This window comes from Kogia breviceps, chromosome 5 (assembly GCF_026419965.1).
Source record: "Kogia breviceps isolate mKogBre1 chromosome 5, mKogBre1 haplotype 1, whole genome shotgun sequence".
In the NCBI taxonomy this organism is placed as follows: Eukaryota; Metazoa; Chordata; class Mammalia; order Artiodactyla; family Physeteridae; genus Kogia; species Kogia breviceps.
The window spans coordinates 66,929,832-66,952,725 of record NC_081314.1 but is presented as its reverse complement, the minus strand read 5'-3'; the positions used below and the strand labels follow the sequence as shown (position 1 = coordinate 66,952,725).

General features: G+C 38.8%; 1 protein-coding gene across 3 annotated transcripts in view; it reads left to right on the top strand.

Moving 5' to 3' along the window:
• ABCC5 (ATP binding cassette subfamily C member 5) overlaps window positions 1-22,894 on the top strand; it is a 91,773-nt gene that overhangs the window by 13,544 nt on the left and 55,335 nt on the right. Inside the window, exons 3-7 of one of the 3 annotated variants that reach the window (XM_059064515.2) lie at window positions 17,444-17,601; window positions 17,787-17,942; window positions 18,602-18,749; window positions 21,148-21,222; window positions 21,592-22,805. In XM_059064515.2, coding sequence (XP_058920498.1) covers window positions 17,444-17,601; window positions 17,787-17,942; window positions 18,602-18,749; window positions 21,148-21,183 — 498 coding nt within the window. In that variant the 3' untranslated portion in view covers window positions 21,184-21,222; window positions 21,592-22,805. Of the gene's footprint in view, window positions 1-17,443; window positions 17,602-17,786; window positions 17,943-18,601; window positions 18,750-21,147; window positions 21,223-21,591; window positions 22,806-22,894 lie in introns of those variants that run through there. The other 2 variants (XM_067034119.1, XM_059064511.2) reach the window with 2 other exon arrangements.

Below are 22,894 nucleotides of genomic sequence, written 5' to 3'. Positions count from 1 at the left end.
CTTTGTTTGAACCATGGCAGAATCTAAATTTCATTGTCCCCTTTTAGTTCCCCAGTGTCCCTGCCCTGCTCCGTCCCCATCACCTTGGTAGGAAAAAAAAATGCTCATGTCTCCTAGATACAAATGGCAGCAGTATTTCCTTGTTTAATGTTTTCTCAACTCCCAGATCAAGCAGTATTTTTCCCTTTGGAATGAATCAACTGCTGCGGACACCTTCTGTGGCTGCAACATCTGGCCATGGAGAGACCTTCAGTCTGCAGTGCCCCTTAAGAGAAGTAAAGAGAAATGAGTGCCCTCATCCCGTCTCAGGAGAAGCCTTAAAAAGTTACTTCTAAAATTGATTTAAAGCATTGTAACATAAAAAACAAATAGGCCGGGCTTCCCTGGTGGCGCAGTGGTTGAGAATCCGCCTGCGGATGCAGGGGACACGGGTTCGTGCCCTGGTCCGGGAAGATCCCACGTGCCGCGGAGCGGCTGGGCCCGTGAGCCATGGCCGCTGGGCCTGCGCGTCCGGAGCCTGTGCTCCGCAACGGGAGAGGCCACAGCAGTGAGAGGCCCGCGTACCACCAAAAAAAAAAAAAAAACCAACCAAACAAACAAACAAACCAAAAAAAAACAAATAGGCCTCATAAAACACATTCCCCTAGATCATCATACATCGAGTACTAGCCGTGTTAGCTTTTTAGCTATCTAGGGCTACCTTAGCACTACTGACATTTGGGGCCCTGTTCTGTGCATGGTAGGATGTTCAGCAGCATCCCTGGCTTCTACCCGCTGAATGCACAGTTGTGACAACCAAAAATGTCCACAGACATTGCCAAATGTCCCCTGGGCAAGCAAAATCACCCTCAATTGAAAACTACTGGACTACGGTATCCAATACTGTAGCCACCAGCCACGTGTAGCTATTGGACGTTTGAAACGTGGCATGTCTGAATTGAGATGTTCTGTATATATGAAACACACACCAGGGCTTCCCTCGTGGCACAGTGGTTAAGAATCTGCCTGCCAATGCAGGGGACACGGGTTCGAGCCCTGGTCTGGAAAGATCCCACATGTGGAGCACCTAAGCCCGTGCACCACAACTAATGAGCCTGCACTCTAGAGCCGGCAAGCCACAACTACTGAACCCGCATATGACAACTACTGAAGCCCAGGCACCTAGAGCCCACGCTCCGCATCCAGAGAAGCTACCTCAATGAGAAGCCAGCTCACCGCAATGAAGCGTAGCCCCCTCTCGCCGCAACTAGAGAAAGCCCGTGCACAGCAACAAAGACTCAACACAGCCAAAAATAGATAAATAAAATAAATTAATTTAAAAAAACCCTTATATAAAACACACACCAGACTTCAAAGACTTAGAACCAAAAAAAGAATATAAAATATCTCATTAATAATTTTTTTGATTATATGTTTAAAAGATAATATTTTGTATATATTGGGTTCAATAAAGTATATTATTATAATTAATTTCTCCTGTTTCTTTTTACTTTTTAAATGTGGCTACTAGAAACATTAAATTACATTTGTGGCTTGTATTTTATTTCTGTTAAGCAGTACTGCACTGGAGTGTTGCTCTACTGTAGTTTAGCCATTAATCTTCTATTAGGCATTTAGTTCCCAGTAAACCATTGGGTTTAAATGATTTTTTTTTGTTTGGAAAATTTTCATTCCTATAATAATACTATGGAGACAAAGCTTATGTAAAGTGTTACATATGACCAGTTTGCTCCCCTAGGTACCTGCCAGTGACATTAAAAATCGGGTCAAGGTTCAGATGATATGTGGTTGTCTTACATTTCCCTCCTTCTCGGGTTGGATTTTATCTCTATTTCTATTAAGGTATATATAGTTGTGTCTTAAAATTTAATTTTAATTTCTTGATTGGTAACATTGAATTCAGAAGCTGAGAGAAGCTTCTGAACCAATTTAGTAGGTTATTCTGGATTTTTACCTTTTATAAATAACTAAAATGTAACCTGCATTAAGGCAGCGATTTCGAGGTGCAAGTCTGTTTTTTCACTCCCGTGTCCCCAGCACCCAGAGCTGTGCCTGGCGTGTAGTCCCCTCAATAAATACTTGCTGAATGAATGGATAAAACATGTTTTTCAGTAAAAGCTGGCTGTTCAAAATATATTATTATATTCGTTACCTGGTCACTCCTTTAGCTGTATTCCCCTTCCCCTTAATGCTAATTTCATTATGCAAAAAGTTTTCCTTTTTATATTTTAAGCCATCCCTTTGATAAGTTTCAGGCTTTGGGGGGAAATGGAGACTATTTCTCTTCCCTAGGTGGCTAAATATGCTGTTTAATTCTCTTCTATTTATTTCATCATTTTAATGTAACTTTTGGGGTTAATTCCAGATGGATTAATGTATGGTGTGAAACCTGGATCTCAGTTCATCTCCAGTCTGTTTGTATTTGTCCCAATGATATTCGCTGAATCGTATTTCCCTACCGTGTTATATTATTTATGCGTTCATATAGTAAGCCCATATAGCTTAAATATATTAAGTCATTTTTCTTTGTTCATTTCTATTTTTGTTTGTTTGTTTGTTTGTTTTCGGTACGCGGGCCTCTCACTGTTGTGGCCTCTCCCGTTGCGGAGCACAGGCTCCGGACGCGCAGGCTCAGCAGCCATGGCTCACGGGCCTAGCCGCTCCGCGGCATGTGGGATCTTCCCAGACCGGGGCACGAACCCGTGACCCCTGCATCGGCAGGCGGACTCTCAACCACTGCGCCACCAGGGAAGCCCCCATTTCTATTTTTAATCCACTCAATCTTAGAACGTTGATAACTCACTTTACAGAATGTTAATATGGTAGGTTAAATTTGTTTTTACTTTAGATAGACGTTTTTCCCCCTGGCTTGCTTGCCCAGGTAAGCTTTTTTGGGAAGCCTAGAAAGAAAGAAGTTAGGCGTCCAACCGAACAGTTACAAGTATAAGACATCTATGCAGTTACTGGCAGGGTAGTATAAAGATGCTTTTATTTTATTTTTAAATATCAGTCCATAATGTATTCATCATTTAGCATCTACTCATCTTTGGTTGAAAAACAACCAGGAAGTGGATTTTTGCAATTAAGTAAAATAGTTTATTTACATTCTAGTGTTCTAATCATGTACTTGTGCCTTTGACTTTGGAAATTACCATTTGCTTATAATGAGGTTAGTTAGGAGAGTCATAGTTTATTTTAATCTGATACTCACCCTGGGGAAGAGAGGAGAGCTGGCTGTCTATAAAGACACATCTGAGGTCATCTTGTACAGTGATGAGTTATTTGCTTGTTTTTTCTTTGAATGGCACATAGCATAGTGATTAAGAGCCTCAACTCTGGAGCCTGGATTCAATCTCTGCTTTTAAAGATCTCTTCAAATCTTTGCTGTTATGTCACAGTTTCCTCAGCTGTAAAACAGGGGAAATTAGAGTATCTACCTCATAGGGTAGTTATGAGAATCATAAGAGTTAGTATCTACAAAACATTTAAAACAATGCCTGGCACATAGTAAATGCTATGTTGGTTTGTTATTAGTTCATTTGCCCAAATTTTCCCATCACCTTCAAGTAAGCAGTTTGCCTTTACAGATACATGCTAGTCATGAGATCGGGCTATAAACAAAGAAGATTGCCCTAACTTCCTCCATTTCCTGCTAATGTCCCAGAGTAGGTGGGATAGAGGCAGGCTCAGGTCAACAAAATAGAACTGAAAGTACTAAAACTAAGAGCAGTTCTCTTTTGCAATAATACTGGAATACATATCTTATAATAAGGTTAATTAAACAAACTGGATGGATGTCTAGTTGCTTGGAGCTACACTCTTTAATCCTGTAATCCCACTGATGGAATTTATCCTAAATAATCCAGAAAGAGAAAAATAAACTGTAATTGTTTATTATACAATTAATAATAAGCAAAAGAGCAGAGAAATTAAACAGAAGTGGGTTAGTTAAGAAGATTTCTTAGTGGTATGTCATGCAGTTTTTCATGATAATAATACTGATTGTGGGGCAACATGGAGATATTCTGGTTGCCATTTGAATAATAGGTGCCAGGCTCTATACCGTGCCAGGGGAAAGGGGTGCAAACAAGAGTTAGTCAGCCTGCCCTCCAGGAGTTCTTAGTAGAAGCATCCTATTGCAGTGGCACAGTGCAGGGAAGACATAGGACGGGGGAAATAAATTCCCTAATCTTGAAAGAGTCAGGGAAAGCTAAAGGAAAGAGGAATAGTTGATATAGGCTGTATGATTTATCAGGTGGATACATTGGTATATAGTTAATACATATTAAATGTTTGTTATATACCCAATACTTTGCTAAGCACTTTTCATTATCCCATTAATTCCTCTCAACATCTTGTGGTAGGTGCATGTACCATTGTAAAAAAGAGGAAATTGAAACTTAAAGTGGCTAGGTAACATGAGGAAAGTTGGTGGCAGGATCAGCCTGTGAACCCATGTCTGTTTTCTGAAATCCATGTGCAAAACCATTATACTTCACAATGGCCTCCAACGATGGGAAAATTCTGCCTAAAAAGTATGAATACTTTAAGACCGTAGAGAACATAGTTTTTTATTGGAGTAAGGGGATTTTCTCTTGATTTTCTTGATTGTGTTATTTTATCATTCAAGAGCTAAACACCTGTTGCTTAATGTTTTGAGAGTCCTGTCTCTGAAGGAGCTAGGTGCAAATATGGAGCAGGACTGTTTCAAAACAGAGCATCCTGCATGAATCTTCTTATCTCCATCAGATATTTCACTGTCCTTATCTGGGCAGTGAGTAAGATATGACAACAAGATTGACAGTTTGGGAAGCAGTTTAGGAAAGAATAGCAAAAATATGATGAGACTTGGAAAGTGGGTTGCTTAGAATGGCAACTTTTGATTGTCTTAGATCAACAATATAGACTTCTCCATACCTTTACTGTGGTCATTCCTGCTCCATGTTTTGTTATTCTATGAAAATTTGAGAATTAGTTCAACCACTTTTTCAACCACTTTTATGGGAGTTTTTCTTTGTCAGAATGAAATTATACTGAGTGCCTTGTTCTAAAATCAAAAACATTGCAAGAGTCCTCAGTCTCTGATATGTTACAGGCATTTGATAATGCTTGTATAGTACTCATGATATGCCTTTGGGAATGAAACTTTGCCTGCCTGCTCTCATCTGAGTCTTTTTAGAGAGCCTTTGAATTTGTCATTCTCCATTATGGGCAGTAACTTACTACCAGAAGGTGGTGGAACATGACATCATGTATATAGTCAAAGGAACAAAACTCATGCAATAAGAGGATTTTGTTTGTTGTCATCCATTCACTTTTCTATTCGTAGGTTTTGATGAAAATTGTAACTAGGCATTTTAGAGATGAATAAAATGAAATTAGTGTACTACAAAGATAGAAATTAGAATATTTTTTATTCCCAGCATCTGGGACAGTCTTGTACTTAGGTGCTCAGTAAGTTATTTGTTGAAAGAATAAATGAAGATGTGAAGATTTTAGTTTTCTCTTAATGCTACTATGTCATTCTTATGTGAGAATACTAATGGATGGCATACCAAGTTTTCCTTCTCTGATGCCGTAATGTCAAAAGATGTTTATAAAACTCTCCTCAATCTTGAACTTGGTTCTTCCAGAAAGGCAAAAGAACTAGAATGGCTAAACCAGTTTTGTAAAGGACGAATAAAGTTGGAGCTATCACACTATGCTATTTTAAGACTTACTAGATAGCTATAGTAATCAAGTTAATGGTATCAGTGAAGGGATAGACAAATCAGTCAATGGAATAGAGTCCTGAAATCGACCCATACAAGTATGGCCAACTCATTTTTACATAGGTGAAAAAGCAACTTAATGGAGAGGTGAATCTTCAACAAATGGTGTTGGAACATTGGACAGCTATAGTCAAAAAAATGAGCCTTTGCCTAAATTTTATACCTTATATAAAAATTAATCATAAAATTAATCAGGATGGATCACAGATCAAAATTTAAAACTATAAAACTTTTAGAAAAAACAGAAAATATTCATGACCTGGGGTTAGAGCTAAGAGTTCTTAGACATGACACTAAAGGCCCAATCCTTAAAAGAAAAAAATCAACAAATTAAACTTGATCAAAATATAAAACTTTTGCTCCATGAATGACCCTATTAAGAGAGAAAATACTTTCAAATCATCTGACAAAGGACTTGAATCCATAATAGATAAAGAACTCTCTAAATGCAGCACTAAGAATAACAGTCCATTTAGAAAATGGACAAAAGACTTAAACAGACACTTCACCCAAAAGGATATATGAGTGGCAAATAAGAATAGGAAAAGATGTTAAATATCAGTAACCATTAGGGTAGTGCAAATTAAAATCATGATGAAACACTAAACCACACCTGTTCAGGTGGCTAATATAAAAAATAACAACAATACCAGGCAGTGACGAGTATGTGGAGAAACTGGATCTCTCATAGATTGCTGGTGGGAATCTGAAATGAGACTGTGACAAAGTAATTTCAGTGACAACTAATGTTTGAATCATAAGTAATGTCAAGTCACTTTACATAGTTCTCACACTATCAAAACTTGAAATAAGAAGTAGGGTCCCCATTCCCTTACAGATTTGTAGTTTATATATTTTCTGAGCTTAAACTACAGTTCCAGCAGTGTGTTTCAGAACCTCAGTGAAGTACAAAGGAAATTTCCATATTTCAAATCCATTTATTTTATTTTTAAATTTTTAAAAATTGAGGTATAGTTGATTTACAATGTTATATTAGTTTCTTTTTTAAAAAAATCTATTTATTTATTTGGTTGTACCAGCTCTTAGTTGTGGCAGGCAGACTCCTTAGTTGTGGCTCACAAGCTCCTTAGTTGCAGCTCTCCAGCTCCTTAGCTGGGGCACACGGGCTCCTTAGTTGTGGCATGCAAACTCTTAGTTGCGACATGCATGTGGGATCTAGTTCCCTGACCAGGGATCAAACCCGGGCCTCCTGCATTGGAAGCGTGGTCTTATCCACTGCACCACCAGGGAAGTCCCTACAATGTTATAGTAGTTTCAGGCATACAAATAGGGATTCAAAATTTTTATAGATTATACTCCATTTGTAGTTATTATAAAATATTGACTATATTCCCTGTGCTGTGCAATCTATCTTTGTAGCTTATTTATTTTTTACATAGTAGTTTGTACCTCTTAATCCCCTACCTGTATCTTGCCTTTTCCACTTCCCCTCTCCCCACTGATAACCACTAGTTTGTTCTCTATGAGTCTCTTTCTTTTTGTAATATTCACTAGTTTGTTTTACTTTTTAGATTCTACATGTAAATGATAACATACTATTTGTCTTTCTCTGACAAACTTCACTAAGCATAATACCCTCCAGGTCCATCCATGTTGTTATAAATGGCAAAATTTCATTCTTTTTTATGGCTGAGTAGTATTCCATTGTATGTATATGTATGTGTGTATATATGTGTGTGTGTGTGTGTGTGTGTGTGTGTGTATACACACCAAGTCTTTATCCATTCATCTGTTGATGAACACTTAAGTTGCTTTCAGATCTTGGCAATTGTAAATGATGGTGCTATGAACATTGGGGTACATGTATCTTTTTGAATTAGTGTTTTTGTTTTCTTCAAATATATACCCAGGAGTGGGATTGCTGGATCATATGGTAATTCTATTTTTAGTTTTTTGAGGAACCTTCTTACTGTTTTCCATAGTGGCTGCACCAATTTACATTATCACCAACAGTGTACAGGGTTCCCTTTATCTCCACATCCTTGCCAACTAATGTTATTTGTGGTCTTTTTGATGATAGCCATTCTTACAGGTGTGACGTGATAACTCATTGTGGTTTTCATTTACACTTCTCTGATGATTAACAATGTTGAGCATCTTTTCACATGCCTATTGTCCATCTGTATGTCTTCTTTGGAAAAATGTCTATTCAGGTCTTCTGCCTATTTTTTTATTGGGTTTTTTGATACTGAGTTGTATGAGTGGGTTATATATTTTGGATATTAACCTCCTATTGGTCATATCGTTTGAAAATACTTTCTCCCATTCAGTAGATTGTCTCCTTTGCTGTGAGAAAGCTTTTAGGTTTAATTAGATCCCATTTGTTTATTTGTGCTTTTGTTTCCTTTACCTTAGGAGACAGATCCAAGAAAATATTGCTACGATTTTATGTCAAATGTTCTGCCTATGTTTCCTTTTAGGAGTTTTATGGTTTCTGGTCTTACATTTAGATCTTTAATCCATTTTTTAGTTTATTTTTGTATATGGTATGAGAAAATGTTCTAATTTTATTCTTTTACATGTAGCTGCCTAGTTTTCCCAACACCATTTATTGAAGAGACTGTCTTTTCTCCATTGTATATTCTTGCCTCCTTTGTGGTAGATTAATTGAAAAGATCCATTCATTTTAGAAATAGGTAATAATGAGGGATTTCCTTGGTGGCACAGTGGTTAAGAATCTGCCTGCCAATGCAGGGGACATGGGTTCCATCCCTGGTCCGGGAAGATCCCACATACCACGGAGCAACTAAGCCCGTGTGCCACAACTACTGAGGCTGCGCTCTAGAGCCCGTGAGCCACAACTACTGAACCCGCATACCATAACTACTGAAGCCCATGCGCCTAGAGCCCGTGCTCCACAGCAAGAGAAGCCACCACAATGAGAAGCCCACGCACTGCAACGAAGAGTAGCCCCCTCTCTCCACAACTAGAGAAAGCCCATGCACAGCAACCAAGACCCAACGCAGCCATAAATAAATAAATAAATTTATTGAAAAAAAAGAGATAGTGACAATTGTTGTGTAACATGGTGAATATAAGTAATGCCCCTGAATGGTACACTTAAAAATGGTTAAAATGGCAATTTTTATATTGTATGTATTTTGCCACACACACAAAAATAGTCCATTTAATTTTGCCATACAGTGACTTCCACCTAACTTTGACTTGGAAGTGACAAATCTGCAATGTAATGATATGATAAAGGCAAATGTCAAGAGGAAAATCTAATAGAATCCTATGATGCCTACCAAGAGATAAGTATGCTCAACTAAAATCATATACTCATGGATTGATTCAGTATTTGGCTGTACCTATCTGTGTGAAAAGAGGTTTTCAAAGATGAAGTTATAAAGTCTTGTTATAAGTCAGCATTAACAGATGAAAATTTACAATCAATTTTGATGAAAAGGGAAAACTTTTTAAAAAATTTTATTGAAGTGTAGTTGATTTACAATGTTGTGTTAATTTCTGCTGTACAGCAAAGTGACTCAGTTTTACATATATATTCTTTTTCGTATTCTTTTCATTATGGTTTATCACAGGATATTGAATGTAGTTCCCTGTGCTATACAATAGGACCTTGTTGTTTATCCATCGTGTATATAATAGTTTGCATCTGCTGACCCGAAACTCCCAATGCATTCCTCCCCTCTCCCCGCTTGGCAACCGCAAGTCTGTTGTCTATGTCTGTGAGACTGTTTCTGTTTTGTAAATAAGTTAATTTGTCATATTTTAGATTCTACATATAAGTGATATCATATGGTATTTGTCTTTTTCTTTCTGACTTACTTCACTTAGTATGATAACCTGCAGGTCCATCCATGTTGCTGCAAATGGCATTATTTCATTCTTTTTAATGACTGAATAATATTCCATTGTGTATATATACCACATCTTCTTTATCCATTCATCTGTCGATTGACATTTAGGTTGCTTTCGTATCTTGGCTATTGTTAATAGTGCTGCTATGAACACTGGGATGCATGTATCTTTTTGAATTATAGTTTTGTATGGGTGTATGCCCAGGAGTGGGATTGCTGGATCATATGGCAACTCTATTTTTAGTGCTTTGAGGAACCTCCATACTGTTTCCCATTGTGGTTGCACCAGTTTACATTCCCACCAATAGTATAAGTGGATTCCCTTTTCTCCACACTCTCTTCAGCATTTATTATTTGTAGACTTTTTAATGATGGCCATTTTTACAGGTGTGAGATGATAACTCATCGTACAATAGTTATGATTTGCATTTCTCTAATAATTAGTGATGATGAGCATCTTTTCATGTGCCTATTGGCCACCTGTATGTCTTCTTTGGGGAATTGTCTATTTAGATCTTCTGCCCATTTTTCAGTTGGGTTGTTTGTTTTTTTGTTATTGAATTGTTTGAGCTGTTTGTATATTTTGGAAATTAAGCCCTTGTCGGTCACATCATTTGCAAATATTTTCTCCCAGTCCATAGGTTGTCTTTTCATTTTGTTTATGGTTTCCTTTGTTGTGCGAAAGCTTTTAAGTTTGATTTGGTCCCATTTGTTTAGTTTTGATAGCATTTCTATTGCCTTGGGTGACTGACTTAAGAAAACATTTGTATAATTTATGTCAGAAAATGTTTTGCCTGTGTTCCCTTCTAGTAGTTTTATGGTGTCTTGTCTTACATGTAAGTCTTTAAGCCATTTTGAGTTTATTTTTGTGTATGGTGTGAGGGTGTGTTCTAATTTCATTGATTTACATGTGGCTGTCCAACTTTCCCAACACTACTTGCTGAAGAAACTGTCTTTTCCCCATTGTATATTCTTGCCTCCTTTGTCGAAGATTAATTGACCATACGTGTATGGGTTTATTTCTGGGCTCTCTGTTCCATTCCATTGATGTGTATGTCTGTCTTTGTGCCAATACCACACTGCTTTGATTACTGTAGCTTTGTAGTATTGTCTGAAGTCTGGAAGGGTTATGCCTCCTCCTTTGTTCTTTTTCCTCAGATTGCTTTGGCAATTCTAGGTCTTTTATGGTTACATACGAATTTTAGGATTATTTGTTCTAGTTGTGTGAAAAATGTCATGGATAATTTGATAGGGATCACATTAAATCTGTAGATTGCTTTGGGTAGTATGGCCATTTTAACAATATTAATTCTTCCAATCCAAGAGCATGGGATATCTTTCCATTTCTTTGAATCATCTTCAATTTCCTTTATTAATGTTTTGTAGTTCTCAGCATATAAGTCTTTCACCTCCTTGGTGAGGTTTATTCCTAAGTATTTTATTTTTTTGATGTGACTTTTAAAAGGGACTATTTGTTTGCATTCCCTTTCTGATATTTCATCGTTAGTATAAAGAAATGTAACCAAGGGAAAACTATTTTATTTTATTTTATTTTTAATTGTTGTAATTTATTTTATTTTATTATTATTTTTTTAACATCTTTATTTGCGTGTAACTGTTTTACAATAGTGTGTTAGTTTCTCCTTTACAACAAAGTGAATCAGTTATACATATACATATGTTCCCATATCTCTTCCCTCTTGCATCACCCTCCCTCCAACCCTCCCTATCCCACCCCTCTAGGTGGTCACAAAGCACAGAGGTGAACTCCCTGTGCTATGCGGCAGCTTCCCACCAGCTATCTAATTTACATTTGGTAGTATGTATATGTCCCTGCCACTCTCTCACTTCGTCACAGCTTCCCCTTCCCCCTCCCCATATCCTCAAGTCCATGCTCTAGTAGGTCTGTGTTTTATTCCCATCCTACCACTAATCTCTTCATGACATTTTTTTTTCTTAGATTCCATATATATGTGTTAGCATACAGTATTTGTTTTTCTCCTTCTGACTTACTTCACTCTGTATGACAGACTCCAGGTCTATCCACCTCATTACAAATAACTCAGTTTCATTTCTTTTTATGGCTGAGTAACATTCCATTGTATATATGTGCCACATCTTCTTTATCCATTCATCTGTTGATGGACACTTAGGTTGCTACCATGTCCTGGCTATCGTAAATAGAGCTGCAATAAACATTTTGGAACATAACTCTTTTTGAATTATGGTTTTCTCAGGGTATATGCCTAGTAGTGGGATTGCAGGGTTGTATGGTAGTTCTAGCTGTAGTTTTTTAAGGAACCTCCATACTGTTCTCCATAGTGTCTGTATCAATTTACATTCCCACCAGCAGTGCAAGAGTGTTCCCTTTTCTTCACACCCTCTCCAGCATTTATTGTTTCTAGAGTTTTTGATGATGGCCAATCTGACCAGTGTGAGATGATATCTCATTGTAGTTTTGATTTGCATTTCTCTAATGATTAATGATGTTGAGCATTCTTTCATGTGTTTGTTGGCAATCTGTATATCTTCTTTGGAGAAATGTCTATTTAGTTCTTCTGCCCATTTTTGGATTGGGTTGTTTGTTTTTTTGTTATTGAGCTGCCTGAGTTGCTTATAAATTTTGGAAATTAATCCTTTGTCAGTTGCTTCCTTTGCAAATATTTTCTCCCATTCTGAGGGTTGTCTTTTGGTCTTGTTTATGGTTTCCTTTGCTGTGCAAAAGCTTTTAAGTTTCATTAGGTCCCATTTGTTTATTTGTGTGTTTATTTCCATTTCTCTAGGAGATGGGTCAAAAGGATCTTGCTGTGATTTATGTCATAGAGTGTTCTGCCTATGTTTTCCTCTAAGAGTTTGATAGTGTCTGGCCTTACATTTAGGTCTTTAACCCATTTTGAGTTTATTTTTGTGTGTGGTGTTAGGGAGTGTTCTAATTTCATACTTTTACAGGTAGCTATCCAGTTTTCCCTGCACCACTTATTGAAGAGGCTGTCTTTTCTCCACTGTATATCCTTCCCTCCTTTATCAAAGATAAGGTGACCATATGTGTGTGGGTTTATCTCTGGGCTTTCTATCCTGTTCCATTGATCTATATTTCTGTTTTTGTGCCAGTACCATACTGTCTTGATTACTGTAGCCTTGTAGTATAATCTGAAGTCAGGGAGCCTGATTCCTCCAGCTCCATTTTTCATTCTCAAGATTGCTTTGGCTATTCAGGGTCTTTTGTGTTTCCATACAAATTGTGAAATTTTTTGTTCTAGTTCTGTAAAAAATGCCAGTGGTAATTTGATAGGGATTGCATTGAATCTGTAGATTGCTTTGGGTAATAGAGTCATTTTCACAATGTTGATTCTTCCAATCCAAGAACATGGTATATTTCTCCACCTATTTATATCATCTTTAATTTCTTTCATCAGTGTCTTATAGTTTTCTGCATACAAGTCTTTTGTCTCCTTAGGTAGGCTTATTCCTAGATATTTTATTCTTTATTTTGCAATGGTAAATGGGAGTGTTTTCTTAATTTCACTCTCAGATTTTTCATCATTAGTGTATAAGAATGCCAGAGATTTCTGTGCATTAATTTTGTATCCTGCCACTTTACCAAATTCATTGATTAGCTCTAGTAGTTTTCTGGTAGCATCCTTAGGATTCTCTATGTATAGTATCATGTCATCTGCAAACAGTGACAGCTTTACTTCTTCTTTTCCTATTTGGATTCCTTTTTTTTCTTTTTCTTCTCTGATTGCTGTGGCTAGAACTTCCAAAACTAGGTTGAATAAGAGTGGTGAGAGTGGGCAACCTTGTCTTGTTCCTGATCTTAGTGGAAATGGTTTCAGTTTTTCACCATTAAGAACAATGCTAGCTGTGGGTTTGTCATATATGGCCTTTATTATGTTGAGGAAAGTTCCCTCTATGCCTACTTTCTGCAGGTTTTTTATCATAAATGGGTGTTGAATTTTGTCAAAAGCTTTCTCTGCATCTATTGAGATGATCATATGGTTTTTCTCCTTCAGTTTGTTGATATGGTGTATCACATTGATTGATTTGCGTATATTGAAGAATCCTTGCATTCCTGGAATAAACCCCACTTGATCATGGTGTATGATCCTTTTAATGTGCTGTTGGATTCTGTTTGCTAATATTTTGTTGAGGATTTTTGCATCTATGTTCATCAGCGATATTGGCCTGTAGTTTTCTTTCTTTGTGACGTCTTTGTCTGGTTTTGGTATCAGGGTGATGGTGGCCTCATAGAATGAGTTTGGGAGTGTTCCTCCCTCTGCTATCTTTTGGAAGAGTGTGAGAAGGATAGGTGTTAGCTCTTCTCTAAATGTTTGATAGAATTCGCCTGTGAAGCCATCTGGTCCTGGGCTTTTGTTTGTTGGAAGACTTTGAATCACAGTTTCAATTTCAGTGCTTGTGATTGGTCCATTCATATTTTCTATTTCTTCCTGGTTCAGTGTTGGAAGGTTGTGCATTTCTAAGAATTTGTCCATTTCTTCCAGGTTGTCCATTTTATTGGCATAGAGTTGCTTGTAGTAATCTCTAATAATCTTTTGTATTTCTGCAGAGTCAGTTGTTACATCTCCTTTTTCATTTCTAATTCTATTGATTTGAGTCTTCTCCCTTTTTTTCTTGATGAGTCTGGCTAATGGTTTATCAATTTTATTTATCTTCTCAAAGAACCAGCTTTTAGTTTTATTGATCTTTGCTATTGTTTCCTTCATTTCTTTTTCATTTATTTCTGATCTGATCTTTATGATTTCTTTCCTTCTGCTAAATTTGGGGTTTTTTTGTTCTTTCTCTAATTGCTTTAGGTGCAAAGTTAGGTTGTTTATTCGAGATGTTTCCTGTTTCTTAAGGTATGATTGTATTGCTATAAACTTCCCTCTTAGAACTGCTTTTGCTGTATCCCATAGATTTTGGGTCATCGTGTCTCCATTGTCATTTGTTTCTAAGTACTTTTTGATTTCCTCTTTGATTTCTTCAGTGATCACTTTGTTATTAAGTAGTGTATTGTTTAGCCTACATGTGTTTGTACTTTTTACAGATCTTTTCCTGTAATTGATATCTAGTCTCATAGCATTGTGGTCGGAAAAGATACTTGATACGATTTCAATTTTCTTAAATTTGCCAAGGCTAGATTTGTTACCCAATATATGATCTATCCTGGAGAATGTTCCATGAGCACTTGAGAAAAATGTGTATTCTGTTGTTTTTGGATGGAATGTCCTATAAATATCAAGTAAATCCATCTTGTGTAATGTGGGAAAACTATTTTAAACCCCAGTTAAGTGAAATGTTATTCCCTCATAAAAGAATTTCATTCTTCTCATTAGTAGACCTGTACCACCAAAAAAATTGTACTCAATTAGTATTACTATATTTTGAATTTTGGCAATAAACATTTTATAGAAATTTGTTTTCTTTTGTAACATAAGTACCTACATAATATCCTCTATTTTGTCTCTTGGCCCACAAAGCCTAAAATATTTACTAGCTGGACCTTTACAGAAAATTTTGCCAGCCCCTACCTTAGAGCATTGATGTTTCACTCTTTGTTCTTTTCTAATATATGCTTTGAAAGCCTTCACAATTTCTCTCTGTGCTCCATTTTAGCTGCATCCCACAGATTTTCATGTGTTACAATTTCTTATCATTTAGCTCGGGATATATATACTAATTTCGACTTGATGTCTTCTTTAACTCATATTATTTAGAAGTGTGTTGCAATTTTTAGATATTTGGAGATTTTCATATTATCTTTGTTACAGACTTCTAATTGAATTCCCTCTTGGTCAGAGTACATACACTGTGATATCAGTCTTTTGAAATGTGTTACACTTTGCCTTGCGGCCCAGCATATAGTTCATTTAGGGCAGCTATCCAGTGTGTACCTGAAGTGGTATTATTTTAATTTTATTATTTTAATTTTTGTCTTCTTTTGAAGCTTAGAACATTCAAATAAGGCTGATCCTTGTCACCTTCTGTACTTACTCTGTAGGTGTTCTCAGTTTCTACTCCCTTATAGAGAATATGTTTGTATTTTTAGTGTGTCTTTCTGCTTTCTCAATCCAATGGTTTTCTTTTCTTCCCCTTATGGTTATGGGCAGCTTAAAGGTTAAATAAATATTATGTAAACAAAACAAAACAAAAAAACCTTTGTTGTGTACTTGAATCTCAGTAGACTTAAGTTCATTTTTAGGTGCTATAAATAAGTGTTCACCTTATACCTAAGGACTTTATATGAGTTCATTCTTTTCTTGGTGTTCACTCCTTTGTCACATGTTGTTGTTATCTCTTGAAGGTAGACTTAGTTTCGAAGTTTGCCTTGCCTTTGACAAAAGGGAAAAAATGCTTCCCAGTTGCTGTGTACTTTCCTGATACTAAGCAGTGACTTATCTGAAGATTCTTAAGTATGCTGTGAACTAAAGCTATTGTATTTGAGGAGAGAGTCACATAGGAATGCAGGTGACCCCCAGGCACAAATCCTTAATATTTGAGTTGCCTCTGTTTTGTGTGTAAAAGAGGTGGTGTGTCAAAATAGAGACTCCACTTTGTGTGAGGCACAGTGTGTTAGGTGCTGCACCACTTAACTTTTTCTTGATCTGGGGATCTAGTCTTTCTTGCTAGTTCACAGTAATTGCTGGAAATATTTGTGAGAATGTGAGAAAAGCATAAGGTCCTTATAATCCTTACTTGAGGAAAAGAATGCTTATGTTTCTGCAACAGTAACTGCAAAAGTAACTTTGATTGATAAACAACAAGATCCTACTGTATAGCACAGGGAACTATATTCAATATCCTGGGATAAACCATAATGGAAAAGAATATGAAAAAGAATATATATATATATATGTACAACTGAATCACTTTGCTGTACAGCAAAAATTAACACAACATTGTAAATCAACTATACTTCAATAAACTTTTTTAAAAAATTAAGTGACTTTGGGTTACTTTTAGAGTAAACGGGCGTAGATGTGTCCAGTTTTTTGGTCCACCCTCTTCTGCCACAGTCAGACTTTGAATTATATGCATTTTTGTTAATATGATTAATTGGTACTTATAAACTTTATAGTAAAATATGTATAACTTTGTATTTCCACCCATGAGACTCTCTGCTTCATGCTGCAGAAGTCTGGGTAGGAGCTCTTTAGTGGGGCAGCCAGGGTGAGAGCCCCACTTCTGCTCTCCCTGTTGCTGATAAGAGAGAGAGAGGAGGCACGTGTGCATCCGGCTTTTTCTGCATGACAGGGCTGATAATGGGGGCGGGGGATTGTGAAGTTTTTGCCATAGAAAATGGGCAATAGAATTTGAAGTTAGTAGTGTATTAATTGACTTTCAGTCTATGTTGGGAAATGAAAGATAAAACATTTTGGTGATAAAAATATAAATTTTAAGATATACAACACAGTGGGTGAATAATGATGTAAACTGTGGACTTTAGTTAGTGATAATATATCAGTATTGGGCTGTCAGTTGTGACAAATGTAGCACACTCATGCAAGATGTTAATTATGGAGGAAATGGGGAGGAGAGTGGGGAGGTGAGGAGGTATATGGGAACTCTCTGTACTTTCTGCTCAATTTTTCTGAAAGTACTAAAAAAAATGAAGTCTATTAGTTTAGAAATTTTAAGTATCTGGTTTAATGTTCCTTAGCAAGTTCATATCATACAAGTTAGTGTTTAACCTCCTGACCCTTGGGATTTCTTGGGTAAGATGAATCTAGTTTGCAGTTTGAGCTGTTATGTCAGGTAGATTTGGTACTCTCTGTTTTTCTAATGTTCATTAATTGTGCTTTTACCTTCCCTCCCTATCTGTTGAAACAGCTGGATTGCCAAGATGCCTTGGAAGCAGCAGCTCGAGCTGAGGGCCTTTCCCTGGATGCCTCCATGCATTCTCAGCTCAGAATCCTGGATGAGGAACATCCCAAGGGAAAGTACCATCATAGCTTAAGTGCTCTGAAGCCCATCCGGACCACTTCCAAGTAAGGGGTTCTGCTGGTTAGTGGCTTGTCTGTGAAGCACCAAAAATGATTCGGGCTAAGATTAGACTGTTTGGGGAAAACCTGGGTTTAGCCAGGAGTTCTGTATACTAAACATTGTGTTGTAAGTGTTGGCCGGCCTCTCCACGTGTCTTGACAATTTTGTGCTCTGGGTTTTCTCTCCTCAGACACCAGCACCCAGCAGACAATGCTGGGCTCTTCTCCTGTATGACTTTTTCTTGGCTTTCTCCTCTGGCTCGCGTAGCCCACAAGAAGGGGGAGCTCTCAATGGAGGACGTGTGGTCTTTGTCCAAGTACGAGTCTTCCGAGGTGAACTGTAGAAGGTAGGCGTCTCTGATCCACCCTCATCTCCCACGTACTGGTTGTGTAGGGCCTGAGCTAGGAGTGTGGGTCCAGCAGTGTCAAGTCCAGAGCTCTGTGTCCTTTTAGGATCTGAGCTATTCTATGGAGGGAGGGTAGCCTGGGGGTGACTTTCCCTTTGCTCTTCTGCTTTATCTCCGATATCATCTTTAATCCTGTTTTAACCACGGGCTTTCTCTCTCTCTCTCAGCCCCGCTTCTCTTCCTGAGTCTGCAGGGAGATTATGTTGCTGCCTTGTGACAGAATACATTTTTGTGGTAGCCGATTGTCATGATTAAAATCTAGTTACGACTCTACATTTTACCACAGGATCCTTCAGAAAGGGTTGGGGACCCTTGAGGAAGGAAGTTCTTATCCACAGGCAGATTCTATTCAGGGATAATTTTTCTGGGTGGAAGGAAAGACTTTCGTTCTCATCATTTTCTGAATCCTGAGAGGCTCCCTATACAGGGTAAATATGTAGTTACCCAGGAAAGGTCTTTCTTCCCCAGAAGGTGAAGACCGTACATAATTTGAAAGGAGAGGCTGGTGTGAATGGTGGCAGGAGGGAGGCTGGGGGCAGGTGGTGTGTGTGCGTATTCCCTGGGGAGATGTGTGACGGAGGACATGTGCCCTTGTTAAGACTAGAGAGACTGTGGCAAGAAGAGCTGCATGAAGTTGGGCCAGACGCTGCTTCCCTCCGGAGGGTTGTGTGGACCTTCTGCCGCACCAGGCTCATCCTCTCCATCGTGTGCTTGATGATCACGCAGCTGGCTGGCTTCAGTGGACCAGTAAGTCCTAACCATCCTTCCTGACAGTCTCCAGGGCCCCAGCCATGGCCAGCTGTAACCTTCTTGTTCTGTTGCAGGGGTCGCCCTCACCTTTGGGCTAGTTAGCAGCCTTAGAGATGCCTCCAGGTCTGTTGCAAGGGCGCAGTTGATATTGGGGTAAATGGTGGTTTGTGAGAACTGGAAGGAGGACAGGGCCGCATTGCCAGAGGAGAAGCGGACCTGGCTTGCTTCCCTGGGGTGGGGGTGAAGCTGAATGACTCCAGCTCTGCCCAGGGCCGCGCTGCTTTGCGGCGTATCGACACGAAATGACAGTCCTGGTTCGGGAAAGGTGTCTCACAGTTCCGTGAGCAGCCGAGAGCAGTGTTGTGTGGCATAGGCTGTTGCGTTGGTGCTGGTGACACACTGAAGGTCTGGGGGGAGTTGTCACATGTTTGACAGTTCTGTGGCACATGAACCCTCAAGAAGCTGGAGGACTGTTGAGGTTCTTAGAGGCTAACCTGAAGTCCATTTCAAGTTCTGGTTTATAGTGTAAACCGTGTGGCAGGTGTTGGGGTTGCAGCCCTGGTTTTCCTAGTGTTGCTGAAGCAGAGTAGGGCAGAAGAGTGATGGTCACACTGTTTTCTGGACGCCTGTTTCTTACACCTGCTGTGCTGCCTTACACTTGAGACTTTGATTAAATCTATTCTCTACATATTTGCCTTGAGGCATCGGAGCCGTAGTACTCCTTATTCTGTGCGTTTTCCGTGTGTGGGTAAGCTGGAGGTTCATGGTTTTGGTAAGTATGGGCCTAAGGTGCATGGTGATTAGGTAAAACTAATTTGCAGTTTTTCTGTTATTTTGTTTGTTTGTTTGTTCATTTGTTTTTGTTTTTAATGTCTGATGCCTTTTAAAAGTTTTGATCTCTTTTCTGGAGCAGAGAACACTACTTTTCTGGTATTGGGTTTCTTATTAATTGACCAACTAACATACTTTTGTATAAGTTTTAAGTAAGAGGGACCATGTAACTGAATATCATGTCACTGACCAAAATGGCAAACGTTTTCATAGGACCAGCTTCCCCCAAGAAGAGCTTCTGTCATTGTTTCACTACAGGGCTGGTGGCTGCTCTGATCTTTGGAAGAATTCTTGCAGCTGGGTAGCACGGTATACAGGCTTCCTTGATTCCATTTGGCCAACGCAAGAATTTAATTGGCTCCTCCCACCTACCCCCCCCCCAAATTCCATAGATTGTTGGGATTTTAATTTTTTACTTGGGAAAAAAAGTTTCTTATGCTTCTTCAGCTTGGGGGGCCTTACAGTCACTCACTTGAGCATCTGCATATTCCTTTATCTCTCTTTTAAGGCACAGCACACTGGAATACTAATCTCTAGTAAACTCTTCTAGATGCCAGGGAAAGCTGAGAGCCTTCCTTTAATAGGAAAACAGCAGTACGCTTTTCCTTTTCTCCACCCTCTTGAGGAAGAGCACCTTAAGGCCTGTGTTATTTCGGGAGATTTCCCCCTAGAACAATCAAGAAAGCAATGGTCCCATCCACAGTGTCTCTAATTAATAAAAAAAGATTTCAAATTGTAAGCAATGAAAACTTCTTTTTTTGGAACTCTAATTCTGACAAATTTCTTTTTAATTGGAAATTTGAAGGATCGGGTTTGAGATTAGTATTAGCAATGAGCATACCTTCCATCTGTGGAATTAAATCCTCTGGAAGAACATCCATTTCAGATTTTTGCACATTTTCTAATATGGCAAGGCTTTCAAACTGGCTTAGTCTGTTCTTACAGCAATCTACGTAAGATCAGACTCCCCAAATACCATATATTTAAAAAATCTCCCCTCAGGTCTCACTGAACCTTGATAGCCATATGCAGAGCAAATAAAACACAATCAAGTGACTGTGTTTTGTTTTGTTTTTTAACTGCTGGCCAGCTGGGGCTGGACATTAATGATCAAGATGATATAAGGTTTCAGTGATGCCAGTGGACCAGTGCTCTGCGCACGGCGTCCAAGGGTCACCATAGTGTTAATGGAGAGCCAGAATCTCTAAGGTTATGGTCCTGACCTACGATGAGTGACCAAATTGCTCAACTTGCAGAGATGATTTGTGGCCTTCTTGGATTAAAACAGTTTTAAAAGACCAGGCCTGACCTACGATTTGTGTGTAAAGAATTAGCATCCGCCCTGTAGATCTGCAAGAGACAGCTCCCTCCTGCAGTGCTATCTCTTGGTGAATGCTAACTCTGCTCACGGGCCTTTTGGGGAAAGGACAGTGAAAAGCCTCTAGAGAGGTAAGTTTCCCACCCTTCCAACCTCTCTCCAGCTGCAGCTTGCTTGATGCTGTCAGGATCTGGATTTGGGGGGAGTGTCTCTGTAGTGGAACCAGTGACAGAAGCTGTTCTTTAGAATTTTCAGGATGGCTGTATTCTGCGGTCAGAATGAGAGAGTCAAGCTGGGCAGAATCTCTCGCCAAGAGTTCAGGTAAGGTAATGTTTATTCACTGGGAATGCTTTCCACAGCCAGACAACTATGCTGACAGTCTCGAGTTTTCTCCCAGTTTGTTTAAATTTAAATGATTAATTTGTAACCTTTTAAAACGAAAATTTGGTTAGATTTTTCATGAAAACCTTTTTTTTTCTTTGTTCCATATGAAATGGTTTGAAATGTAATTGTTTTTTTTAAAAACCCCCTATGTGTTGGAAATTCTTTAATCTGCTGTTTCCTCTTTTCCCTCCCCTTTGAAAGTTTTGCATAGTGTAAGCATTCATTTTGTCTTTTACCTTCCCCCTGCTCCTCCTCTCTGGGAGGTACTAATGCTATTACCTGGTGCTGAAAAATGGCACAATAAAGGTATGGGAAGGAAGGAACCCCAAACTACAACCTGCTGTCCTTTCACGCCTTCCTTTGGAGACTGCTCCGTCAGTGCCGAGGTGTGTGAGAAAATGCTTTACTGCACCGCCATCTTACTGAGTTGCTTCACGTGAGGAAAATGGGGTTTTGACCCTGCCACTCAGTGACTCAGTTCCACATTTTGGATTGCATACTGGAAAAGAAGCCAATCTTCTTGCTAGTAAACCAACAACCCAGCTGTATGCAGTGGTGACCCAAGCAATGGATATAAAACCTAAAAATCCGAGGGAGGGGAGAGATGGGATACAATAGTTCTTGGAATCTGAAATCTCCTATTTATTTGATCAGGTTATTTACTGAGACTTGACATAAATCTGATTGGTGGGAATCTCTTAGGATCTAGTCGACATCTGATATTAATTTCCTCTCAGGAAAAACAAGAAATACTGATTTACCCAGAGAGAGTCTGGGTTCTGGAATTCAGCGTTAGCTGCTTCAGGACAATTGCTTCTGGCCTCCATTTTTGTCTGTCATTCAAGTGCTGGTTTCCAGCTACAGTACCCTTTGCTATAAGGATCGGTATAGATGGGTGAATGGGTTTCTCCTTAATTTTATTTTCTTCCTTCGGGGAGGGGGATTGATTTGGCTTTCTTTTGTTGTGCTTTGTTTTGTTTCATTTTTGGCAAGATCGACTTTAGCTGCAAGGACTCGAAAAGACTCTGAAGGATGCCACCCGTTTTTCCTTGAGGCCTAGATTTTTGTATTTCCTCCAGAGCAGAGGTCACTCCTCACAGCCTAGTGAACCAATAGCACCAGTGATTTTAAGCAGAGTCAACTCTTTGGGGAGTTTTCAGTTTTGTTTTTTGTTTTTTTAATTCTCTTTCCATAGCAGCAAGGTTTTTATTCCTGGAGAATCTCCTCTATTGCAGACTAACTGCAACTTCAGGAGCCTAACCGATTAAGTGCTGTCAGCTTGATGTGCTACTCCGGACTCTGGAAACAGATATTGGTTCTATGCTGTAATTTCCACTGTGTGTAGTTAAAACAACAGTCGAGGCCAGACCTGTTGGCTGGCTAGCCCTGTATAACTCGACTCTGTATGTTCCCATGTATGTTACCGCGATGCTCCTCCTGTTGTACAGTGTCTGTGAGATGCTCTATGAAGATGGTACTTTTTATTTTTTTCATTTTCAATAAAAGTACATTACCTCCCACTTCCTGGTATTTAATCCTGTTGCTGAATGTGCCTCGTGTGAGTGTGTGCTCCGGCGTTGCAGGACCTCAGAGCTGGAGGTGGCACTCG